At 50.9% G+C, this 22,980-nt stretch overlaps 1 protein-coding gene across 1 annotated transcript; it reads left to right on the top strand.

Moving 5' to 3' along the window:
- The first annotated feature begins 1,835 nt into the window (after nt 1-1,835).
- LOC119099195 (mitochondrial pyruvate carrier 2) lies at nt 1,836-2,919 on the top strand. Its single transcript, XM_037222303.1, has one exon. It carries the CDS (start codon nt 2,000-2,002, stop codon nt 2,399-2,401), a length of 402 nt encoding a protein of 133 aa, XP_037078198.1. The 5' UTR covers nt 1,836-1,999; the 3' UTR covers nt 2,402-2,919.
- The last annotated feature ends 20,061 nt before the right edge of the window (nt 2,920-22,980 follow it).

The raw sequence follows: 22,980 nt of genomic DNA, 5'->3' as shown, positions 1-22,980 counted from the left end.
TATTACTAGGCATTGAACTGCCCATGAATGGTCTGTCAATGTACCATTTTTCTGTTAGAAGTCGTGCTGCGGTTTCTGGCCAAATAGTCGTTCGTTAGACGAAGAATTGTTCCAATAATGATCTCCTGTCGTCAACCACGAAAGCAAGAGTCGCTGGCCATCTAACGGTGACAAAAATCAAATTCCTCAGGTCTATGGTGCCCTGCGATCTCTAATGAATGACACAGCGGACGCACCACTCCTACATAACACAGTTTATCCCAGAATTGGTAGCGGCCCGATGGTCTGACGCGCTCGCCGTGGCGTCCTGTCAGGAACGCGCCCCGACCGATGGCGCGGCGCGGCTGATGGCGCGCCCCGGCCGATGGCGCACCCACGGCCGATGGCGCGGCACGGCCGGCCTCGTCTGTTATTCTACCGACAACAGCTGCCGCCGTCTCCCACGCCCGTGGCGCACCCCGACCGACGCTTCAGTCGTGCATCATTCGGAAACTGGCCTCGCTCAGCCGAATGGTGCTGATGATGAGACGGGCCAGAGTCGGGGAGAAGACGGGTTCGGTCCCGCGGGTCTCCTCGCCTGGACTTCTTACCCCGGGCGGCGCCGTGACGAGCGTACCCCGCCCTCGGATACCGTCCGACAGTTTCTAGGGGACGATCGGGCTCGATTACTTTTTCGACGATTGTCGAATGATTGATGTAACTGGTTGGTTTGTTTGGAATGATTTTTGCTGTAAATTACTTATGCTTTATGATTTGTTCGTCGACATTTTGTGACATTGCGGTTAAAATGCATTAGGCCTCAACACGTAGACTCTTAATGCTGTGCCGCCCAGTCCGCTGTTTTATATCAGCGCAGTCACACAACTCTGGAATTCCAAGAGGATCTCCGTCGCTGTTTCGGGATATTCCACTTTTGTGTGGTGCAGCAATCAAATATAGTTTGTCAGCCGTCCAGCCTAGTTTGAGCGGCTCAAAGTCGGTCTCAGAGTGCTTGGGGGTCGCCTGTCAGCAGTAAAGCCGTTCAGAATTCGACCTGACTAAAGCGTCAGGGTGCCGTCAAAGCACGACTGACCGCTCAAACGAACAGCTACTTCCATCTCAGCGCACAGCTTGAGCGCGCCTAGTTATCATGAAATAAAACACACGCGTAAGCTTTTTGAGTCGGAGCAGGCAAGGGATGCATCCTGTCCTGCGGGAGCGGGGCAGGAAAACAACTATGAGAAAGAAAGGTCTTCAGCTGGTGGTTTTTCAGCACTATGAGTTAAAAGTTCTTGTGTTGAGTTGTCAACTTTCAATATATCAAGAGATACTGGTTTACCAGCGTTGTAATGCTAAATAGCAATTTAAAGGGTATCTCCTGGAATACTGAAGGGCGTAAACTTGACCTGAGAACTTTGAACTCATAATGCAGCAACACAGAATCAGGTTGATGTCATTCTCAGGCTTTACTTATCTTCCCCTGGCATGCAGCAAAATCTAGCGCTTAGTTATTGACTGGTTACTGTTTCCAGTATATCGCTACGTATGACAAAAACCACGCCTCAGGCGTACGTCGTGGCTAGACTCTTTCGAGCACGCGGCGGCTGGGTCATAAAACGGCATTCCGATTTGGACACGCCATTTTCATATACATATGCAGTTCAGTTTAAATACAAACGATGATATTGTCCCTTCAATACATTGGCAATGCCGAAAAAAACATTTCCGAGTATATTCCAAGTTGTCAAAAGTTTATTCGAGAGCACCTGTCATATTTTTGCACGAACTCTACGGTCGGTCATTTATGAAAACTCTGTAGGTATGTTATGATGCTTTGTGTTCAGCCTCATCGCGTTTTTGGGCATTAAGCTTACGTTATAAACTCCTTTGTTTTAATTGTACTCAGATCTCGGCTATCCCTGTTTCGCCATTTCTGCGGCACCACAGGCCTAAGCTGAGGAGCGGTTGCGCTGTTGCGCCCGTGCCGGCGACCTGTACCCTGCAACGCCACGGCTGCGCCATGGTCGTGCCGCTCTTTTCGCCGCTGTACCGCAGCATCATCCGCTTCTGCGACCCGCACGTGCCGCTCCGACTACGCCCGCTCTGGGAGCACCCGGCCGGCCCCAAGACAGTATTCTTCTGGGGGCCGCTGCAGAAGTGGTGTCTGGTGCTGACTGGGCTGTCCGACACGCTGGGCCGCCCGGGGGACAAGCTCAGCCTGCCGCAGGCTAGCTCGCTCTCACTGACCGGCTTCATTTGGTCGCGCTACTCGCTGGTCATCACGCCGAAAAACTGGAGCCTGTTCGCGGTCAACTTCGGCGTCGGCCTGTCGGGCCTGTTCCAGGTGGTGAAGGTGCTGCGCTACAAGGCCTCGCAGCCTCCCGGGCGTGCAGGGCCGACGCCGGTGCGGGGAGGGACCTGATTCATAGACAGAATATGTGGCGAAAAGGACTGGTGGTGGTACTATGCAGGCATGTGTGTAGGTGTGCATGTTTTGAAGAAAAGAGCTTAGCGAAGTTCGGAAACTTTGTGTAGAAGGAAAGGACCAGAATTGGTACATACAATAGTCGAAAATGCCACTTGGTAGTCACTTATCGCGAACGTAATAAAGACCTTGGCGGAATAAAGCGACCACAGAAAAATATCGGGCACGAACTTATTGTACGAAAAATATGAAACACAACTGATCGAAAACAATACAACGGCATGACTAAATATCGAATTAAACAATGTCTAAGTGCAAAATATCAACGGAATAAATATCGGCTGGTATGAATATCGAGAAGGTAAATGATCTATGACTAGCGTATAAGAATGAGCATTGATGGGATCAACTGGAAAGGTAAACGATCGAATGCCATTGAACAGTTGTATTTTGTCAGGTGTGTTAGGCGATGGATCGGGGAGCAATGCCGAAATACATGTGATTATTCTATCTAATTTTCCATTCTTCTGGTTTTTCTACGAGAAATAATGCTTTTATTACTGTTTTATATGCAGCTATTGCTTCCATAGTGGTCACGGACCGAATGAAAAGCTGCACGTGACGCTGGTTGCAAGCGAATGGGTAGCTTTCACCACATGTATATTTGATCACCTCTCCAGTAATATATACTTGGCCGCTAGGGTTAAGTTATCCTTGGTTGCGTTAGGCCAGGTTATGTAAGATTAAGTTGGGTTAGATAAAGTATAGCCAGTTTAGGTCAGGTCAGGTCGGGTCAGACCATGTTATGTTACGTTACGTTAGGTCAGACTTGTTATACTAGGCTGGGTTAGGTAATATATGTATACAACGTTGAGTTTGGGGGCCTAGTTTCAGAAAACGCGCAAATAGCCAGACGACCAAGTCCAAAAGGATAAGTGCTGTATCCTTGAGCGTCGTGGATGGGGCACGGTTCCCCGCGTCACGACACGATTCTGCTATTAACTTTGAATTCACGCCCATGAGTTTGCTGGTTAGTGCGGTTTGAATGGTGGATACATGTTCTTCAGCTCTCACTTTTGTCCCGACGGGAGCTTCCTAGCCGGAAATTTTCTTTTTATTTTGCTGTCGACGCTGGTCAGCCATTGTTGAAACACACGTTGAGTTTTTATGTTCGACACTTTCGTTTTCGGTTTCATTGTTTCTGTCTTGTGCTGTCTGATGAATATTTGGTAAGTCGATAAAGTTATTTCATCTACGTCCGCGTCGATATGCTTCGCGTTGAACTTTTGTTATTCGATTACGGCTCATTTTGACATATATGTCTCCCAATATTTGTGATGTCGATATTATGTTCTTTCGTCCGTCGTGTTTGATATCATGGCATTCCATCTGTCGCGTTTGATATGATGCCCTTCCCTTTGTTGCGTTCGACATCATATTCCTCCGTCGGTCGCATGCGATATTGTGTCCTTCCGTCTGCGGCGTGTTGTATCATGTCTGTCATTGTTTTCAGTACCATTTCTCTGCAGCCTGCCGAAATTTTTTAATCACTCCCGAGAGCATGATTTTCTCATACATATTTTCGAACAGTCGTTGGAATTGTACTTCGTGGACGTGAAACATAAGGCATAAACGGTAAAAAACCAGAAAGCATCACCGGTTTTGACCTACATTTAGCTTGGCAAACATCACCGCTGCGTCCGGAAGTGTATAAAGAGAGAGAGAGAGAGAGAGAGAGAGAGAGAGAGAGAGAGAGAGAGAGATATATATATATATATATATATATATATATATATATATATATGTATATTCAAATTCGAGATGTCATCTGGACGATTCCGCGGAGTTTACAAGCCTCTGAAGCAGTGCTCCAAATCCTTCATGAGGACGAAATACTTAGTCGTTATAATCAACAGTTTTATGCCATTGGCGATGTACATTTCAGAGCCAGACGAGTCCGGCGCCGCGTGCGGGATAACACAGTCTATTAAGAATTCAGCTGTCACTGTTTAAACGTGTCCGCACAGCAACTGCTGCAGACGCCTGGCGCCCTGTGCTCCCTGCTCGCCCCTGCAGCATTTGCACACTATCTCGCCGCCCCGTCGCTCTGCTGGCCCGGTTTCACGACCGGGCACTCACCTCGTCCCTTCAGCTTGACTCCATTCCCGTCCCAACCCCGGCCGTGTCTGCCCATCACAAGTATGGCCGGTGTGGTGCGGGGCGCTCTGCACGCCGCTGCGCTGTCCGACCGGTCCGCGCGTGTCTGCGAGCAGCGCGTCGGCCTGACCTGGCCGGTCTGCACCGCTCTGATGCGCCCGTCGGGCCGTCAGGCGCTCCGTCGCCACGGACAGGCCGCGGGGAGCTGTTGCAGGCACGCATGCCGCGCCGCCGCCACCGCCGCCGCTGTGCCGACCTGCCGCGAATCCGGAGCTGCCCTGGTGCCGGGGCTCGGTGGGCGAAAGCCGGACGGCGGCGACAGGTCGGCCGCGCCGGCGGCCGCCATCAGGGACGCTGGGCTCTGGCTTTGAGGTGTCAGCTTCACTCGGCGCCGTGGCAGGCCGGGTCTCACGGGCTAGCATTCAGCCGCCGGCTCGGGAGAACGGCAGGCAGCACGCAGCCCAGCCCGGCCGGCGGTGTCCCGCAAAACCTGTGACGTTCAGGAAACAGCGGTCTGGTGCATAGCAAAGCAGCGGCTTAGACTGAGGAGAAGATCCAAGATCCGCCGCCTGACAACCTCCAATGCTGGCTGGCACATGTGAATCGGGCGAAAGCTCGGCCATAGGCGAGGAGACATGGCAAATCCGTGCAAGCTGAGCAGTTACTACGGCGAAGTGTTGCGAGTTAGCTGGCAGTTTGCAGCCATCACGATCACACTTAAAGTATTGTGGATCCATTCTGACGCCGAGCAATTTGCGTACGACCAGGCGTGGCCGTTGCCCGCTCAGTATGACTCCGGTGGACCTGGACTTGACTCCGGAATCAACGACATTTTTATCCAGTTAAGACAGAATCACTTATTTTGGCAGGCATCGTAAAAACTTGGGTCCGAGTGACTCAAACGTGTTCAATGGGAACGTGATAGAACCCTCTCTTATGCAAACGAGATCAAAAAGGTCTTTTTCTAACATTCGGAACTTATGGACAGAAAGTCGCGTACTAAATATTTCGACATTTTTTATCGAGCTAAATGTCCTTGCAAGGTTTTTCACGTATCATAATGGGATGCGTAAAGTGTTGTGTCTGCCTTTGACCAATCTACTGCATTAGAGATATCAAGAATATCGTTGGACGGAAATCGGAGTAGACTCAAATTTGTATGGCGCCCTTCTAAGTCAAATTCGGAATCAGCTCATAGTTCTTTTGTACTGATTTGACTCAGAATCGAGATCAGCCTGATCGCGTCAGCGAAGAAGCCAGACAAAACAATGTTTTGCTTACCACCAGAGCGGACCTGAACCCCTCCCCCCCAGCCAGGGAAGACTACTCTCGGCCGGCTCGGTCAGCAGATATTACGTTAACCTGCATATGGTGTTCGGCGGCGGTGCAAAAGAGTTTGCAAGTCAACGAAAACAGCAACGAAAAGTACAGCCACGTATGGCCGTCATGCTGGTGCTGTTCTCGGAGCAGGCAATGCATCTAAATTTTCTTAAGGAGAGACTTGTTTGACAACTGAGTTTTCTGTTAATGAAACATACGCTGCACTTTTTGTTTGCATTTGCAGCCGGACGCTTTCATATAACATGTGGATATTCCTCAAGTGCAAGGGTGGAACTTTCCTGTATATTTGGAGCGGGTTGAAGCCATCTTCAGTGTTTCTGAATGGCTAGCCTAACGTCTATGGATGTGGTGTAGTGGCAACCGACTTAAAACTGTTGTGTTCCACCATCAGGGCACCTACAAAATGTCGCCATGGGCGAGCACAAAGCAAAATATTTCACTGAAACCGTTTGTAGTGCTAAAACATCGCACGTTTAATGTGCGATATTTACTTCTGTCGGCATGTCTCCGCGAATTTTTTAGCTGTCGGTATTTCCAACATGAATATCAATGCATGCACAAATTTGAAAAAGGGTCACTTTCCACCGCCGCCCGCCTCCCTTTCATATACCCTATCTCCCAACCATTATGAAGCCCAGGCCTGTGGCGGGAAGAAATGGACAACAGAACTAAAGGAGGCGTTTGTTGATAGCAATGAAGAGATAGTGAGGCTTAGAAAGTACCAAGGCAAGTGACAAAACCGGTCTGAGGCGATTTGCGTCGTTCCCCGCGAGATGCTCCCCAGTACACCGCTCGTGCCAGCAATCACGTGGCTGGGACACGGATTTCCGAATTCCCACTGTCCAGCGAATTTCCCACATGGGTTTTGAGATCCAAGTGGATTTGTAAATGAGCACTGTGACTCCGAACAGGTTTCGCCTGATCTTCTGACGCAACTCAGGCTTAAATGGGATGTTAGTAGGAGAATCCTTCAGCTTGCCATGCTCACATTGAAAGGTTACATGCACACTTCCGTACGAAATAGGAGAAAATTTGCTGAGTGCGAGTCAATAATGATATGGGTGTTACGATCCACGCTGCGTCCGTGACATGCATAAAATCATCGTTTTTTTTTTTGTTTTTGTTTCAGGCGGCAAGCTCCCGGTTACAGTTTTCGCTTGATGTTCCGCAGTCCCAGTGGGCTAGGCGGAGTCAGGGACCCCCGCCTCTGGGCTGTTTATGCTCCGATGCTCCGCAGTCCCAGTGGGCTAGGTGGAGTCAGGGACCTCCGCCTCTGGGCTGTTTATGCTCCGATGCTCCGCAGTCCCAGTGAGCCAGGCGGAGTCAGGGACCTCCGTCTCTGGGCTGCTTATGCTCCGATGCTCCGTAGTCCCAGTGAGCCAGGCGGAGTCAGGGACCTCCGCCTCCGGGCTGTTAATGCTCCGTAGTCCCAGTGAGCCAGGCGGAGTCAGGGACCTCCGCCTCCGGGCTGTTTATGCTCCGCGGTCCCAGTGGGCCAGGCAGAGTCAGGGACCTCCGTCTCTGGACCGTTTATGCTCCACAGTCCCAGTGGGCCAGGCGGAGTCGGGGACGGACCTCCGCCTCCGGGCTGTTTATGCTCCGCGGTCCCAGTGGGCCAGGCGGAGTCAGGGACTTCCGCCTCTGGGCTGTTAATGCTCCGCAGTCCCAGTGGGCTAGACAGAGTCAGGGACCTCCGCCTCTGGGCTGTTTATGCTCCGGGGTCCCAGTGGGCCAGGCAGAGTCAGGGACCTCCGCCCCTGGGCTGTTTATGCTCCGCGGTCCCAGTGGGCCAGGCAGAGTCAGGGACCTCCGCCCCTGGGCTATTTATGCTCCGCGGTCCCAGTGGGCCAGGCAGAGTCAGGGACCTCCGCCTCTGGGCTGTTTATGCTCCGCGGTCCCAGTGGGCCAGGCAGAGTCAAGGACCTCCGCCTCTGGGCTGTTTATGCTCCGCGGTCCCAGTGGGCCAGGCAGAGTCAGGGACCTCCGCCTCTGGGCTGTTTATGCTCCGCGGTCCCAGTGGGCCAGGCAGAGTCAGGGACCTCCGCGTCTGGGCTGTTTATGCTCCGCGGTCCCAGTGGGCCAGGCAGAGTCAGGGACCTCCGCCTCTGGGCTGTTTATGCTCCGCGGTCCCAGTGGGCCAGGCGGAGTCAGGGGACATCCGTCCTTGGGATGCACGGCTGAAAGTCGGTTTGTGGGTCAAGTACTTTGAACGACCTTCAGGGTGTGGCACCCGGGGGTGTCTGCCGTGTCGGAGGTAATCCTAATGTAGGTCGTTTCGGGGAGGCGCGCCTGTTTGCGCACCTCAAACGGCGTCTGCTGATGGCCGAGCACCAGCAATGGCATTCGTGCTGAGATTGCTCGTAACAAACTAGGTGGTAATTCGAGGTAATCAGCCCGCGGAAGTTGAGCCATAAGACCATGCACAACGGGCTCCATTTCGCTGGGAGTCGCTTTCAAGGTCGGCGGAAGCAAGGGCAGGTGCTCGGCAGCTTTGGCAGTCGCCCATAGCTGTGTAATGGGCAGGTGGAAGCTGAAAAATGTGATGTGACCGTAGTGAGTATTTGCGTGGTAGTTGTGAGGAGCTACGCAACATTCAGCTGCATCAAACTGCTGCGATCTTTCATTCAACATGCCGGCTGTTCAGTTCTGAACGAGAAGGCAGTCAAGTACATCGTACTTGGAGGAAGGACGGTCACGGAGTGGGGCTAATGGAGGCGCTGTGAGCCAAGCAACAACCATTACAAGAAGCTGTCACCTGAGTGTGACGTGGCGTCGCTCATCCAATGCGTACTAGCGAATCTTGGCCTGTCGCAAGATGTCAGAAGATGCTATGTCTGAAGAATGCAGTTGTTCCACAAACATAAGAGTTTGTGACGTTGCATTACCAGCCAATCATGGATAGCAATATAACGTCATGGTGACAGGTGAAATCACATGAATTGCTCGCGTTCACAACCGGGAGCGAAATAGGGTAAACAGATGCACCTTGATTTGGATTTGCCGTGATATTTTCCAGACCTTGTAGCATATGAGTCCGAATGTCTACGCTGGTAGGTGCTTTCAATGCAGCTGACTGCATACACGGCCCGATGGCAGGCCACACTCTGAGAGGCATGTGCCAATGAATTACGGCGTTTCTCTATGGCGAACAAACAAAGCAACTGCGAATGCCAGGCGTGCTGCGAAAAAAGGCAATGGGACAGCGTTCCATACAATAACGGACTCCCCTTACGATCGCGGAGAAGAACAATTCCGATACTTATATGGCCTCGTTCGGACCCAGACAGTTTCCCAACGGAGACATCATGCAAGCACCCGCCGTTGGCTGCCTGGAAGCGGAGACCAACGACGCTCCACGAACAGCCACTCATGCCACGCTACGGCGAACTGCGCCGGCACTGTCAACACACAAGGCGGCATGATAACAAAACAAGGTCAGAAACACGTCTATCCGGTGCCGCCCAAAACCTATATTTATATTTTATGTACAAGGGCCAAAGGGGCGCGCCACGGATTTTCAGTTGTGGGGATAGGGGAACAAAATGGGGCCTTCCTACAGGGGGTCTCCTGGGCAGTGTCGTATTCAAGAGGAGGGGCATCGAGAAAACATTCCCTTTATCAACTTGTTACCTGTATCATACACAAGTAAATCGATGCCAACGATTAAAAACACGGAAAGGGCCTTCTGAGTACCTAGAAAAATGGTCTTGCTTTCCTACAACAGGGCCTCCTGTTCCAGAGAATGAACTGATGCCTATAGGGACCTCCTAATCTAGAACAGGATGCTCCCGACGAACTATGGGGACATCCAAATGTAACCACGCGGTCTCGTTATCCCAAATCAGGGTATCCCAATTCGGAACCGCGGCCATCTGATGCATGAAAGGGGCCTGCTGTTCCAAAAATGGGGCTTCCAGAATGAAAAGGGCGCCTCCTTACTAAGAACAGGGATGTCCTAGCCCATAACGGAAAAGGGTCTTCTGAACCCAATTTATTTGTACTTGTTAGCTTGGTTGTGGAAGCCTCCTTGTTCTGACCTTTGGCAATCTACGGGTAGCTACAGTGCCTTTAGTTTGGGGGAAAGGGCGCTCCAAAAATTTCGAGGGGTTCAAGACATTCTCTTGACCCTCTGTCTATGGGCAGCGCATCCGGTCCTTCTCTGCCCCCTCCCCCGCTGCACTGCCCTGGAAGGGCTGCATTGCAAACCGCCTACATTAGAAGCCTTTCGTGCTTACATGGGCACGTGCTTGCAATGCTATACTTCCGATCGTTGTACTTAGCGTCCTGCTCACTGCAATGACAGGCAACTTTCTGCGCGTCACAACCAGGGCTGAAAAAGTGTCTTTTCTGTCACCGACGAAATTTGGAACCATCTGAATTGTCATTTGTGGTCCAATCTTTCAGAAGCCGTTAGAGCATGTCTCTAAATACAAAAAAGTGAAAGCAGATTAAAAGCAATTCGGCATAACCTTCAAACGTTTTCATTTCGGGAATTCATTTGCACTAAACTTTCATTTGCTGGTCGTCAAACACTGAATGAAGGTTTAAACTAACCTAACATAATTATTAGATAAAGACATACTCAACATAACCAGCAAAAAGGCTTGTAGTCTCATTCAGTTGGGTGGGGGGGGGGGGGGGGATTGTGCCTCCTAACCAGGAAGACACGGTCTCCTATTTTAGTCATCATTTTTATCCGTTATTTTTCCTTTGTCATAATTTGCGGGTTTGGCCCCCAAAAACTGATTTTGAGGACTACATCCCTGCTGCCAGCTGCAAAACATTGCGTCCAATCAGGGGGAAAACCTGTTTAAGTGCATTTCGGGAGCAGGCTCCGCCATTTTTTCTCCCTGCGCCCTCTCCCTTCCCCTCCATCCCCCACTTCCACGCATTCTGCAAAACTGCATCCCTGTGGCCCGACATTTGCCAATAACATGGTTCTACAAGCACCTAAAACAATATCACTTCTGTTTTCGTGACGTCATCGTACAATTAGCTGAAGCCGTTGACGACCTTCATTATCATGCCGTAATCATTGCCGGTACAGAATTCGCACTTGCTAAAATGATCCCAATGGTTTAGAACAAAACCCATAGAATATTGCTATCAACAGATCCGAACGACATTTTTGAACACCTCGAGTACCTTGATTTAGCTTTGTACGTAATATGATGACGACGGAAGTGTTTTATCTCACGCCTGTACACCGATCGTGCGCTGCGTCTGAGGTGCAGCGGGCAATGTGAGAAGCATACATCAGCGATGCTCGGCCTCTTACTGCAAAGCCGCTGTTCCTCTCAGTAGCTGGAAGTCCCGGATGAATCCTTGACATACGTCGGTCCAACCACCTCCGTTTACCTCTGAAGCTACAGCTCAGGTATCTACAAGCAACACCTCTAAACCAGCAGGGCATTTCAGCTCTATTACCTGAAAAACTGACGATTGGTTACCTTCTTCTTGCTGGTCAGGTTCTCACGACATGACCACAACTAACAAGAGCCCACAGCCTTGCACTGAACCCAACGCACTACCGCGTAGCGAGCAATCAAGCCCACCTGTCTCAAATGGCACGACGCTATAAAACGCGGTGCGACCTGGTGATTCAGTTGGTTAGAGCACCTGCCTTCAGATACACCTACCCGTGGCGGGGTGGATTCGAATCGCTTTAGGCGCTCCCTATTTGTTCTTGACAGATGTGGCCTGCGGGAGGTGGCAGTGGTTGCGCTGAAGGCCAGTTGACGTCAGAGGACAGGACGGGCCGTGCCAGGCATTGCGGCACGTTAAACTTTCGCCACTAAATTCTGCCGTTGCCTGGAATTACGCGATCGGATGGTAGGGGTCAGGGCGAACATAACAAGCATTGCTTAGCGTGAGCTCTGATCCCAGGAACCCATCCATTCAAAGGGTCCGAATCAAATCTTTAAAAAATACGCTGCGTAGCAAGCTGATCACGTTTGTCGCAAGATCCTGCGGGCAGCCATGATCCTTGTTACTTGTAAGAAGTTTAGTTATTTGGTATGTTATACTGTTAGGTGTGTGAAGTGAGTATTGCCTGAAAAATCTGTGAAAACACTGATCTGAGAGTCATTGGAAAAGCATCGTGTCACCAATGGCATGTGACGTTGGTACCGATAGAAATATAAGTTTAGTGTGTTTATGGCACCTGCTAAAATCTACCCTGACTAAAAATACTATGTCTGGCTGAATTTTCTGGCTCAACTTGCTCATGCAGCGAAACGTCAACGTTTCGACATGTGCTTACGCTGCAAGCGGTAGCGCGTACAAACCAATGCTAAGCTTTGAGTTTCGCCGAGCTGGGATAATCTATTTTCATTTTCGCAATTTCGTCACCAATTACTTTACAAAAGTGCCAGTTTCTGTCACCGATCATATCCTGTGGATCAGAAGCTTTTTTTCACCGCTGGTCACAACCGCGTAACAGCGATTTCATTGGAGCACTGACGGTTCTCCCTCTCTCTCCCTCTCTCTCTCTCTCTCTCCCTCTCTCCTTCTCTCTCCTCTCTCTCCCTCTCTCTCTCTCTCTCTCTCTGTCTCTCTCTCTCTCTCTCTCTCTCTCTCTCTCTCTCTCTCTCTCTCTCTCTCTCTCTCTCTCTCTCTCTCTCTCTCTCTCTCTCTCTCTCTCGTGTTCGCTCATCAACCGCGTTGAGGACTGTTGCCGAACAGGTCTCCGTGTCTCTCAGTGACGCATCCTCAGGGGCTGAGAACCCGACTCTGACAACTGAGAACTCAGCGCCAGGGGCGGCGTTGGCGCAGGGTCTATCGTCCGTCTCCGTGAGCCGACGGGCCGCATGCTCTGACGGAAACCAACGCCAGGTCGGGTGGTGTTGGTGTTGGTGGGGGGAGGGGGAGGGCACGTGCTTCTAACGGTGCTGCTGACGTCACTGAGGGCACAGAGTGGCGGCGGCCGGATCAGCTAGCTGATAGGACGTGCGCGTTTCTGATGCATGCAAGATCCTTTGGACTGAAAGCTGGGACTACAGCAAAGTCGAAGCCACTGTTGTGAATGCGCGTTTGGATTGCGCGGTACAAAGATCAGGTTTCCATGACTTTTCGAATTTGGACGGTGTATTGTTGATTCATCTGCACTTTATGTTCCATTGTCCTGCCGAAGCGTACACACGTGCTTAAACCGCCACAACTTTTTTTCTTTCATTAGGTATTATTAAGAAAGTTTCCATTTTATGCTGGCTAACGGTAACAATCATAGCATGTTATTGGTATCCCAGTCTCCACAGCCTAGTATTGTTTTATACCACACCGATTGGATATCAGTGACGTCATGACCTGCCAGGCATCGTGACATAACTCCCTACCGACAGTCATGATTTGCCTTATGGGGTGGCCCTGCTGTGAACTCATTGCCTTGATAATGGGCATTTCAGTCAGGACACATCTTTGGTGCCAAACGCAAAAAGATTGGCTTAAAACGGAGGCGGGTCGGCCGGGACCCGGTTCTTTGGCTGCGCCTATCGTGACGTCATCACCTACTGCTGTGTGACTAGTGTCATCGACCCAGCTCTCTCTTTGGTCCCGGCTCTTCTTCGACGGAAAATCGCGGACTGAACACGGCCCGTACTCCGCGCGACCATTTCAAAGTCGAACTCAGTCGGCCGCCAAATACCCTATAATTCGTCGGCAAGCCTGCGGTGGACACCGTTCGCCAGCGATTCCCAGTTTTAGCATGTGTCATCAGCCCGGAGGCGACACTCGAGCCCCTCCCCCCCTCCTCCCCCCCCCCCCCCCCCCAGGATAGCGGGCGAACACGTGACGACTGAGGTTGATGACTGGTGCCACGCCTCAGCCTCAGCCTCGCGGAAGCTGGGAGTCGGAGGAGAGAGGATGGGAGGGTGAGCGAACTTGGGACTGCGACAAAGGCGTGAACTTTTCGGCTGGGGAGGAATGGGCGTGAAAGTTATGGTGGCCGCAGAATGGCCACACAAGTAGTGCTGCTTGTCATGAACTGGCCAGAAAGTAATATCGTCTCCGTGAAGTGTGGCCGTTGCGCAATTCAATATATAACCGCGTGCTGAGCGCGGTAGTATTATCTGGACAGAAGCTCGGTGTAATTATCTGGACAGAAGCTCGGTGTAATTATCTGGACAGAAGCTCGGTGTAATTATCTGGACAGAAGCTCGGTGTAATTATCTGGACAGAAGCTCGGTATAATTATCTGGACAGAAGCTCGGTGTAATTATCTGGACAGAAGCTCGGTGTAATTATCTGGACAGAAGCTCGGTGTAATTATCTGGACAGAAGCTCGGTGTAATTATCTGGACAGAAGCTCGGTGTAATTATCTGGACCGAAGCTCGGTGTAATTATCTGGACAAAATATGCCTCGGAATCGTCCAGTCGTCTGATTTCGCTTCCCATAGTGAACAGGAGGACGATTTCACGTTTGTGACATGTGCAGGGACTGGCATTGTAATAACAAAATAAAGAAATATTGAAAAATCTCCCACTTTTACCGTCCTAGAACTTCACAACATGCCTGCTCGCAGGTAATCATCATGCCAAACACCGCTCACTCTCGGTATACGTCTTTCCTGCAGCCGGTCCAGCTCCTCCGAGGCCTTTCCTGCAGCCGGTCCAACCCCTCCGAGGTCCTCAGGCCCCAAGCAGAAGTCCCCAGGCCCTTAGAGCGTCTTTCCCGCAGCCGGTCCGGCTCCGCCAAGGTCCCCAGCCCTAAGCAGAAGTCCCCAGGCCCTTAGCAGCTACGTCAGCTCCGACTGCGCCGAACAAAAACCGGTGGGCCGCCGCTGACGGACGCCGCGTCCGCCGCTAGACCAATTGACGCCGGCAGATGGCCGACGGCGGCGGCGGCGTGAGCGCGCCATCAGTCGGTGTCACGTGCGTGGCGGCTACAGCGCTGAACTGCGAGCGCGACGCCGTTTATCTTGTGTGTGCTGTGTGGGACGTCGGGAGGGCTTTGGTCGGGGTTCGTAGTGTTTCTGTTAGATTGGGCCACGTCGGGTGCGACGTGGCGGACGCCCTCGGCAAGAGCAGGGCCTGGAACTTATATATTTACAGGGTCCTAGAACTATGGTTTTTGAGAGGGGCAGAAGAGGGTTGAGGGCTGTGGAGGCCCCGTGGGCCTCTCATCTTTAGCTTCAACCGCAGTCATAGCATTGAGCCACAGTTCTAATCTGTGTAGAAGGCGACGGGAACAGTGCAACAGAATGAGCAGATCAGGGGTACAACCAGTCTTGAAAAGGGGGACGGGGCACAGGGCTAACAAAGGGCCCCTGGTAGCGGAAGTCCCCCCCCCCCCCCTTAGGATATCACCGAATTTGACCCATTTAACCTCAAAAGGAAGTGTTTTTAGTTACTTTGTGTTGACTTTTGTCTTTTAATAGAAATGAGAATTAGAAACTGCGAGCATTTGTAATCATGTTTGTTAGGTCAATAGACTGAGAACACCAAACGTTAAATAATTATATATCGAAACTAAATACATTCCATTGATCATTTCTAAACCGATAGCACCCGAGGACTTTTGCGGGATTTTGGGGTTCTTGTTTCTGTCATGATATTGAGAATATTGTGGAGTGAACGTGGTTCGTAGATAGAACGGACGTCAATTGTTTGTATTGACACAGCCAATCCATGCTTTTCGGAGATGTACATCCTTTGTTCAGAATGAAGTGGGGGAAAAATGAGTCGTTATGAGCATGCCGGCTTGCAAGTCTATGTAGCCCTGCCCTAGCGCATTGCAGTCTGTCCAGGCCATACTTTGATAATGCATCCAACGATGCCTTGCATTTCACTCACACCAGTGCAGCCAAGGAAGGGCCAAAGTGACCTTGCGGGACGTTACCACGCTGGCTCGCGCAGTCGCCAACCTGATCCAAGGTGATCTGATGACTGGGCTGTGGCGTCACAGGGCCGGACATAATGGCGGGGCTGCATCGTCACAGGACCGGACTTTATAAGGGGACTGCGGCGTCACAGGACCGGACTTCATAACGGGACTGCGGCGTCACAGGGCTAGACATCATGACGGGGCTGCATCGTCACAGGACCGGACATCATGACGGGGCTGCGGCGTCACAGGGCCGGGCATCATGACGGGGCTGCATCGTCACAGGACCGGACATTATGGCGGGGCTGCGGCGTCACAGGACCGGACTTCATAACGGGACTGCGGCGTCACAGGGCCGGACATCATGACGGGGCTGCATCGTCACAGGACCGGACATTATGGCGGGGCTGCGGCGTCACAGGACCGGACATCATGACGGGGCTGCGGCGTCACAGGGCTGGACATTATGACAGGGCTGCGGCGTCACTAGGCCGGACATTATGACGAGGCTGCGGCGTCACTGGGCCGGACATTATGACGAGGCTGCGGCGTCACTGGGCCGGACATTATGACGAGACTGCGGCGTCACAGGGCCGGACGTCAATCATTGGCGACTGGATAGGTGACCGTTGAAGCCATGCACTCGTGTCTTGGTGTCAAACTAAATCGAAGCTGAACGAAGGCCTCTCAAAGTGGGGTGCCAAAACCAATTTGAATTATATGCCTCCCGCGCTTGGCCCCAAGGCTGATGTTCAGCGTTTTCGGAAGTCTTCCCTTCCCGCCTGTGAACTGAAATATCAGACTGTGACGTAATGAAGTAGTGCTGATCCTTACTGCGATACCGGAACAACGGATGAAAGTTTGGCACGTGCATCGCGCTTATGCTTAAAAATGCAAGCAGCGAAATACGTGAGGGCTAGATCCCAGATAGAGATGCGGCTCGCCGCCGCGTGTAACTGTGAACATAACGGGGCGATTCAAGGACCGTTGCATTATGTATCTTTTCCTGAGGCATCGCATGCATGTGGTATAGTCTGCAGCACACGGTATTTGACTGTTTAGACGCACCTTCTGGCTCGTCGATTTATTACCAGGCACGTATGTTGAAAGGTGCAGGATTATTCGTGTTACGACCTAAGCAAACATCCTGCCTTTCAGTTTAAACGTCCGGACTATAATAAAAACCATTTAGCGCCTGCCATAAACCGTTCGAACTGGCTGCAGCTTGCTAAAACCAACGCCATGACCTTAACTGGTAGAAGCTGCCTTACTGCCAGACTCATGTTTTGGAAAGTGAGCTCTCTCGGGAGTGTATGTTTTCTTTTGTTTCGCCTCAAAAGCGCAAGTCCTATGATAGATTAAAACCGTGGATCCCAAGAACGTATTCAGCTATCTGAAATCGGAATGACGTCATCAGAATTTTATTTCGCGGGATCTGGATACTCCACTTAAGACCAAGGCACGCGACAGTCCGAAGGTCTTGTCCGCGCAAGGCTGCCCCGGCCTCCCAACCTCCGATGCTGGGAACACTTGATTTCGGAACCTATGAACAGAAAACAGTAAGTTGCGCAGCATAACGGCGCGTTCGTCTCACTCCCTTGGTTTCATGTTGTGAGGTCGACTGGTGATGGCAATTTTGTCATGTAAAATCAGCACGCCAAGTGTGCTAATACTTCAAGATTTTTGACGAATATGGACCTTAGAGTTGTCCCAACTATCTACTCCGCGATGCTTCGACCATCCTGCTTTTCACCCTGGGAACTCGTGCCAATTAAAAGTGTAATATTACCCCACAAACGCCTCAAACCTCAAAGCACACGCAGAGCTAATGCACAGCTGATGATCAAAGCTAGCGCTATGGATGCGCTTGGTTATCCAATTATATGCCGCAGTTTCGAAGCAACAACTCACTGCGACATCTCGCGCAAACATGACTCACTTCCACACAGCGTACTTATCCAGCCTTGCGTAACGCTCTGACTCAGCGGCGATTTCCCCCGCCCTCGGAACTTGTGAATGCGTGGCGTAACCCGTCATCACTGTACGAAGTAACGGCACGTCCGGCTCCGTCCTTGTGACGTCATTAACTGTGACGTCATCGATGATGTCATACGTTTGTCATTTCTCAGAGGACGCGCTGCGCACCACACCTGGCCAAGCGGCCTTTCTGTGTTGCGGTTTACCGATGCCAAGGCTGAGCAAGGGAGCAGTGGACAGACAGAGCTGCAGCCATTGCACGGACTGACCGGTTTGGACCGGTTACGACCTGATCTAGCTCGGAAGCTCTGACCATCGGCTGGAGTGGATTGACGCACTCTGGGGTCACAGGTCTACCCTTTCTTTCACTCCAAGAGACTCGTTCGGAAGCTGCAGAAGCGTAGCCAGGGCCTCGGTAAGAGGGGGGGGGGGGGCCACAGGGTTAACGAAGGGTCGCATGATAGTGAAAGCCCTCCGCCGCCGTGAAAATGGATATGACTCACTTGATTTCGAGGGGCACGATTTTCTTCGTTTTGCTTTTATTCTTACCCCATTTAATAAAAGCCTACTTCAGCGGTGGCTGCAAGATGAATTCTGTTTTTATTTTGAAGTCAATAAACCAAAAAAGCGGCGTTAGATGCCTGCTTGGAATAATCCACCGGCGCTGTTCATTTTACAAGGGTTCAATGATCGCGGTCTCCCTGAGTCCTTGCATCGCAGTCTCCGTGAGACATGCGGCGTCGACCATGGGGCTAGCTCTAAGTGGTAGCCAACGGGCGGGCGAAACTGGATAGAATTACCCTTAAATACTTTATGACATTTATTGGTACGTTTGGAAGGCGGACCTGGCTAATGCTTCACCTATGTGATTTTAGCACAATATGAACTAATTGGCCCTCACATGGAATCCCTATTTTTTGTGATGATGTAACTGTTAATCTGTTTGGAGGAGAACCTCAAGATTATAAAGATAAAAATGACATCCCTATCTTATGCTTAGCTGGAAAAAAATTATTTTTGAAACACTTTCGAAAGCGTTATTTCACGACGGTTGTTCTCACGCACCCGGCGCCCTCAGCCTGGTGTTATCCGCAGCAGTCAACACCACTCGTTTGTAAGGAAACTGCAACCCCGGCCAAAGGTGTTTTTGCTTGCAAGACTGAGCGCTCAGGTTCAAGACCTTTCAGATGATTTGCTTTATAAGTAGGTTCCGCAAAGTGGTAGGCGTTCTCAGGCATACGTGGGATGGTCTTTTGTCATTTTCCATCTTTTCTCGATCCACCCTATTGAACATGAACTCATTACGTTTGTCGGACAAGCGGCGCCGTGGCAGGAACACTAGGGGGCACATTATCGTTCCCGACCAATGGCCGAATAGCCATTCCGTTTCAGCGCGGGTTGCGTATCGGCGGCCATTCCAGCGCGCGGGGCAAGGCCACCTTGCCAGCCCTGAGGCCATGAGAGAGATACATCATACATTGGTCACTTCTCTGGCGCAGAAGACCCTCTGACATTCGCAGTTACACCCGGATCGACGCAGAGGCCCTCACCAACACAAAAGTATTATCTACCGACGCTGGAGTCCGACATCTGGAGCCTGTTCCAAAAACGCACCCGAATAATATGTAAGAATATTTGAACGTTTTGAATGTCATCTCTATACTCACCAAAACCGTTAAAGCAACGAATAGTAAGCAATTTGCATTAATTTGCGACTCGTCGAGGCTTAGTGAAAGCTGTGAACATCACAAACACCAATGGGTAGTGATGGCGTATTTGACAGTTCGGAGATATTTGCTGTCAGCTGTAAACATTTACAAGCCGTGCCAAAAGTTGCTTTCAGAGCAATTCGCGCCAGTCGGCTTCCAAGCTAACGAACGAGCAATTTCAGCTTGCTGAAGCACTGCGACTTATGCTGCGCGCCTTCATAAAGGCGTTAATCGCCAACGCATAAGGCAGCCTGTGGTGGATTGGGTGTCATACGGGCGGCCTAGCGTTGCTTTATGTGGTCAAATTTAGTCATTACACAGGCTGCCACATTGCTTAGCGCTGTAGCAGCTTTAGGGCCAGGTTGGGCAATGATTTTGATTTTGTGTATTTCAAACATTCTGTGGAACATAATTGAAGAGTTCCAAAATGCACAAGTATTTCGAATCAAGACGACGGCGAGTGCATCCGGTAACATAACAGAGCGACACGACGACCTCCCTTTCCAACAGCATTTATTGGATTTAGGGGACAAAGTTTGGGAGGTGGACTTCACACTTTAATTCGGTCGCGATTATCTAGCGGCGTATGTGTCCAGTTCAATTAAGCCGTGTACAGGAGAATAGACCCTGGACGCGCCAACTTGGCATTCCAAGTCCCTGGCGATCTTTCAGATTTAGTCGAGAAGCCATATCGCCTGGTCTGCTTTGCGACTGCAAATGGTCTCGCGCGGACATGCGCCGTCTGTGTGATTAGCTGGAGGCGTCGCATAAACCTTCGGTGCATTGACCTGGCGTTCACGGACCTGCGTCAGCGGTCTAGTGTCAGCCAGGCTGCCGAATACATGACCTGGTCTCGTGTGCGCTGCGGTGGGTGGACCACAGCGCCTGGCGCCGGGCCGGTCTCCTGCGTCAGCCACAGCTGTGGACCGAGGGACGCTGACCGCGCCAGCGGGTCTGCCGGCCCTACCAGTCCGCGCTCTTCCCTGGCCGTCGCGTGCTGCGGAGGACGGTGCGCGAAGCGGGCGGGACGTCGCGACCGCGCTCGTTCGCCCCAAGCCGCGCCGCGCTGCTGCAATCGTTGGCGGGATAGCATGAATTGCGATGTAAAGTTAGCAGCCATACTGTAACGCCTTGTCATATGCGTGGATCCGTTAACGGCTGTTAGCTGTTGCGGTTTAACTGAACCGAGCTCAACACGTCCGGAAATGAAGAGCAGGCAAGTGATCTCGTGCTTGCATTGCATCCTTTTCATTCCACCCATTTTCTTTTTATCACCACTGCTACCCGGATGACCAATGATGAGCAGTTGCACGTATAACACGACTGCACTGCTGTGAGGCTAGCAGCGCTTGTTATTCCTGACGCTAGCTCCTGCATCTCAATGCGCTGAGCCAGTGCACGGCGACCTGAACCGGACTCGGCGCGGCCGCCTTCGCCCGCTGCTGATCGGGCCGACTGCCTGGCATTCCCGCCTAATTTGCTTCACATGTAGCCCTGCGGAATCCAGATTAAGGATCTAGATTAATCCGGTTTCAATGGGGGTAGGGCGTCGGCCTTACTCCCGTCCACTGCAGCTGAAAGTGGCCCCATCTGATTCCCAATGGCGCCCGTCGACCCTGTGACGTCCATGAGAATCTTGCCCCTGAAATGTCGCAAGTCGTCTGGAACATCAGCTATAGTTCGCTGCCAAAGCGCGGCGTTCGCCTGGTCCTCGCACCGGGTCGATAGTCCAAACAGGTTGTCCCGCTGTGTCCGCTCCCGACTCGGGCTGCAGTCCGATGGCACACGGGCTGTGACGTCAGACTGAGATGGGCGAAGTAACGTTAGTTGTTCAGTGCGTTAGCGAGGAACATTATCCACAAAGATAAGACAGTAGTATTAGCGTTACTTCTCGGAAAAAACAGGAGAATGGAGATAAACTTGGGTTGCTACTTCGACAACATGCCTTTATCGAAACAGTAGTAGAAGATGCTATTGTTTCGCTAAAGGCATGTTGACGTGCTATTGCCGTGCATGTTGAAAATGCTATTGTTTCGCTAAAGGCATGTTGACGTGCTATTGCCGTGCATGTGGGAAATGCTATTGTTTCGCTAAACATGTTGACTTGCTATTGCTGTGCATGTTGCAAATGCTATTGTTTTGCTAAAGCCATGCTGACGTGTTATTGCCGTGCATGTTGCAAATGCTATTGTTTCGATAAAGACATGCGGCCGAAATATCAACCAAACGATATTTATAGTCTCCTGGTTTTTCTTCGAGGAGCAATGCTAATACCACAGTCTTACCCATGACATGGACGAAGGCTGAAGTGATTTCATGTGATGTGATTTGCATTTGCATTTGCATTTGCATCACATTTCAAGTGATGAAGTACGTTACAGTTTTTCATATCAATGTTCATTGGGGTGTGTTATCAGGAACAAAACCAAGGGAGACAGAGAAATTACTTGGCGCTAGAGCCAAGAAGTACACGGTGTAGCAAGAGTTCTTCCCAAAAACTTAAATTCGTGACGCGCGAGACTATCGACATATCGCTGCAAACCGGCGCCCGGCGCTGCAGTCACCGTATGCTGGGCAACGTTGGCTACCGCAGGTAACACCAAGCCATGGGCGGCAAGCGATTTAAAATAGCTTCGCGTGTGGAAGCGATGCTACCGAGTACTTCTTAAGCCGCCGTACGAAAAAATCCCGGTCTAAGGTCAAATATGTAAATCAGACATTGCCGGATTGATTAACATATGACAGACACCTCATGCATTATTGAGTATGAACTCGTTGGACGAGTATGTCGGTTAGTTATGCTATAGCCTTTCATTCCTCCAAGGCAACTCACGTGCGGAAAACAAAACCACGCACGCCATATAAAGACTAAAAATGCATTACGTGGTGTGCAGGTTAAAGGGAATGTTCCACACTTGCATGGCGTTTTGAACTGAAATCATCCTAAACAGCCATCTTGAGGACCTTTTGATGTAGTCCACGATCATATCCTTTTTAAAATCCAAAACAATCTGGTTCCTAAGTTACACGCCCGCAAAAGTGCGAGAAGGTTTATTTGGAGCCTATTTCAAAACCGCCTATGAATTAAGCACGTCTTAGAAACGTCATGTGATAGCGGTCATACTACAGGCTGTTTTTTGCTTACGGTCAAAGCAGTATGGCTGCTGGTGCATTCGCAAAAGCGACGATGCGGCACGTATTATACAATGCGCGGAAGATGACTGGCTGTTAGCAAGATTTCGTTGCTGAATGCTTGTCGCGAACGCAAACGTGAGTAATTTCGGGTTGTGCGGCACTCGTCGTGAACGGGTCATTTTTCTTTGTTTCTAGGCCATACGTCAATGTTATAAAAAAGACGCCAATGTCTGCAAAAAAGCACGGCACCCAAAAAACGGGCACTCTCCCGAAAGTTGCAAAGAAGAAGACGCGACGGCAAATCTGTCTTTTTTCCCCTGCTGCTCTTCTTATTCTTGACGAAACCTCTTGAGACGCATTTCTATGGTTGGGGTTTTGTTTTGAAAGGAGGTCACGGTGAAATGTGGCGTTATGACCAAAAATATGTGCGCAAATT

Source organism: Pollicipes pollicipes, unplaced genomic scaffold, assembly GCF_011947565.3.
Source record: "Pollicipes pollicipes isolate AB1234 unplaced genomic scaffold, Ppol_2.1 Scaffold_4740;HRSCAF=5597_pilon_pilon_pilon, whole genome shotgun sequence".
Classification (NCBI taxonomy): Eukaryota; Metazoa; Arthropoda; class Thecostraca; order Pollicipedomorpha; family Pollicipedidae; genus Pollicipes; species Pollicipes pollicipes.
This window is presented reverse-complemented; position numbering and strand designations above follow the sequence as displayed.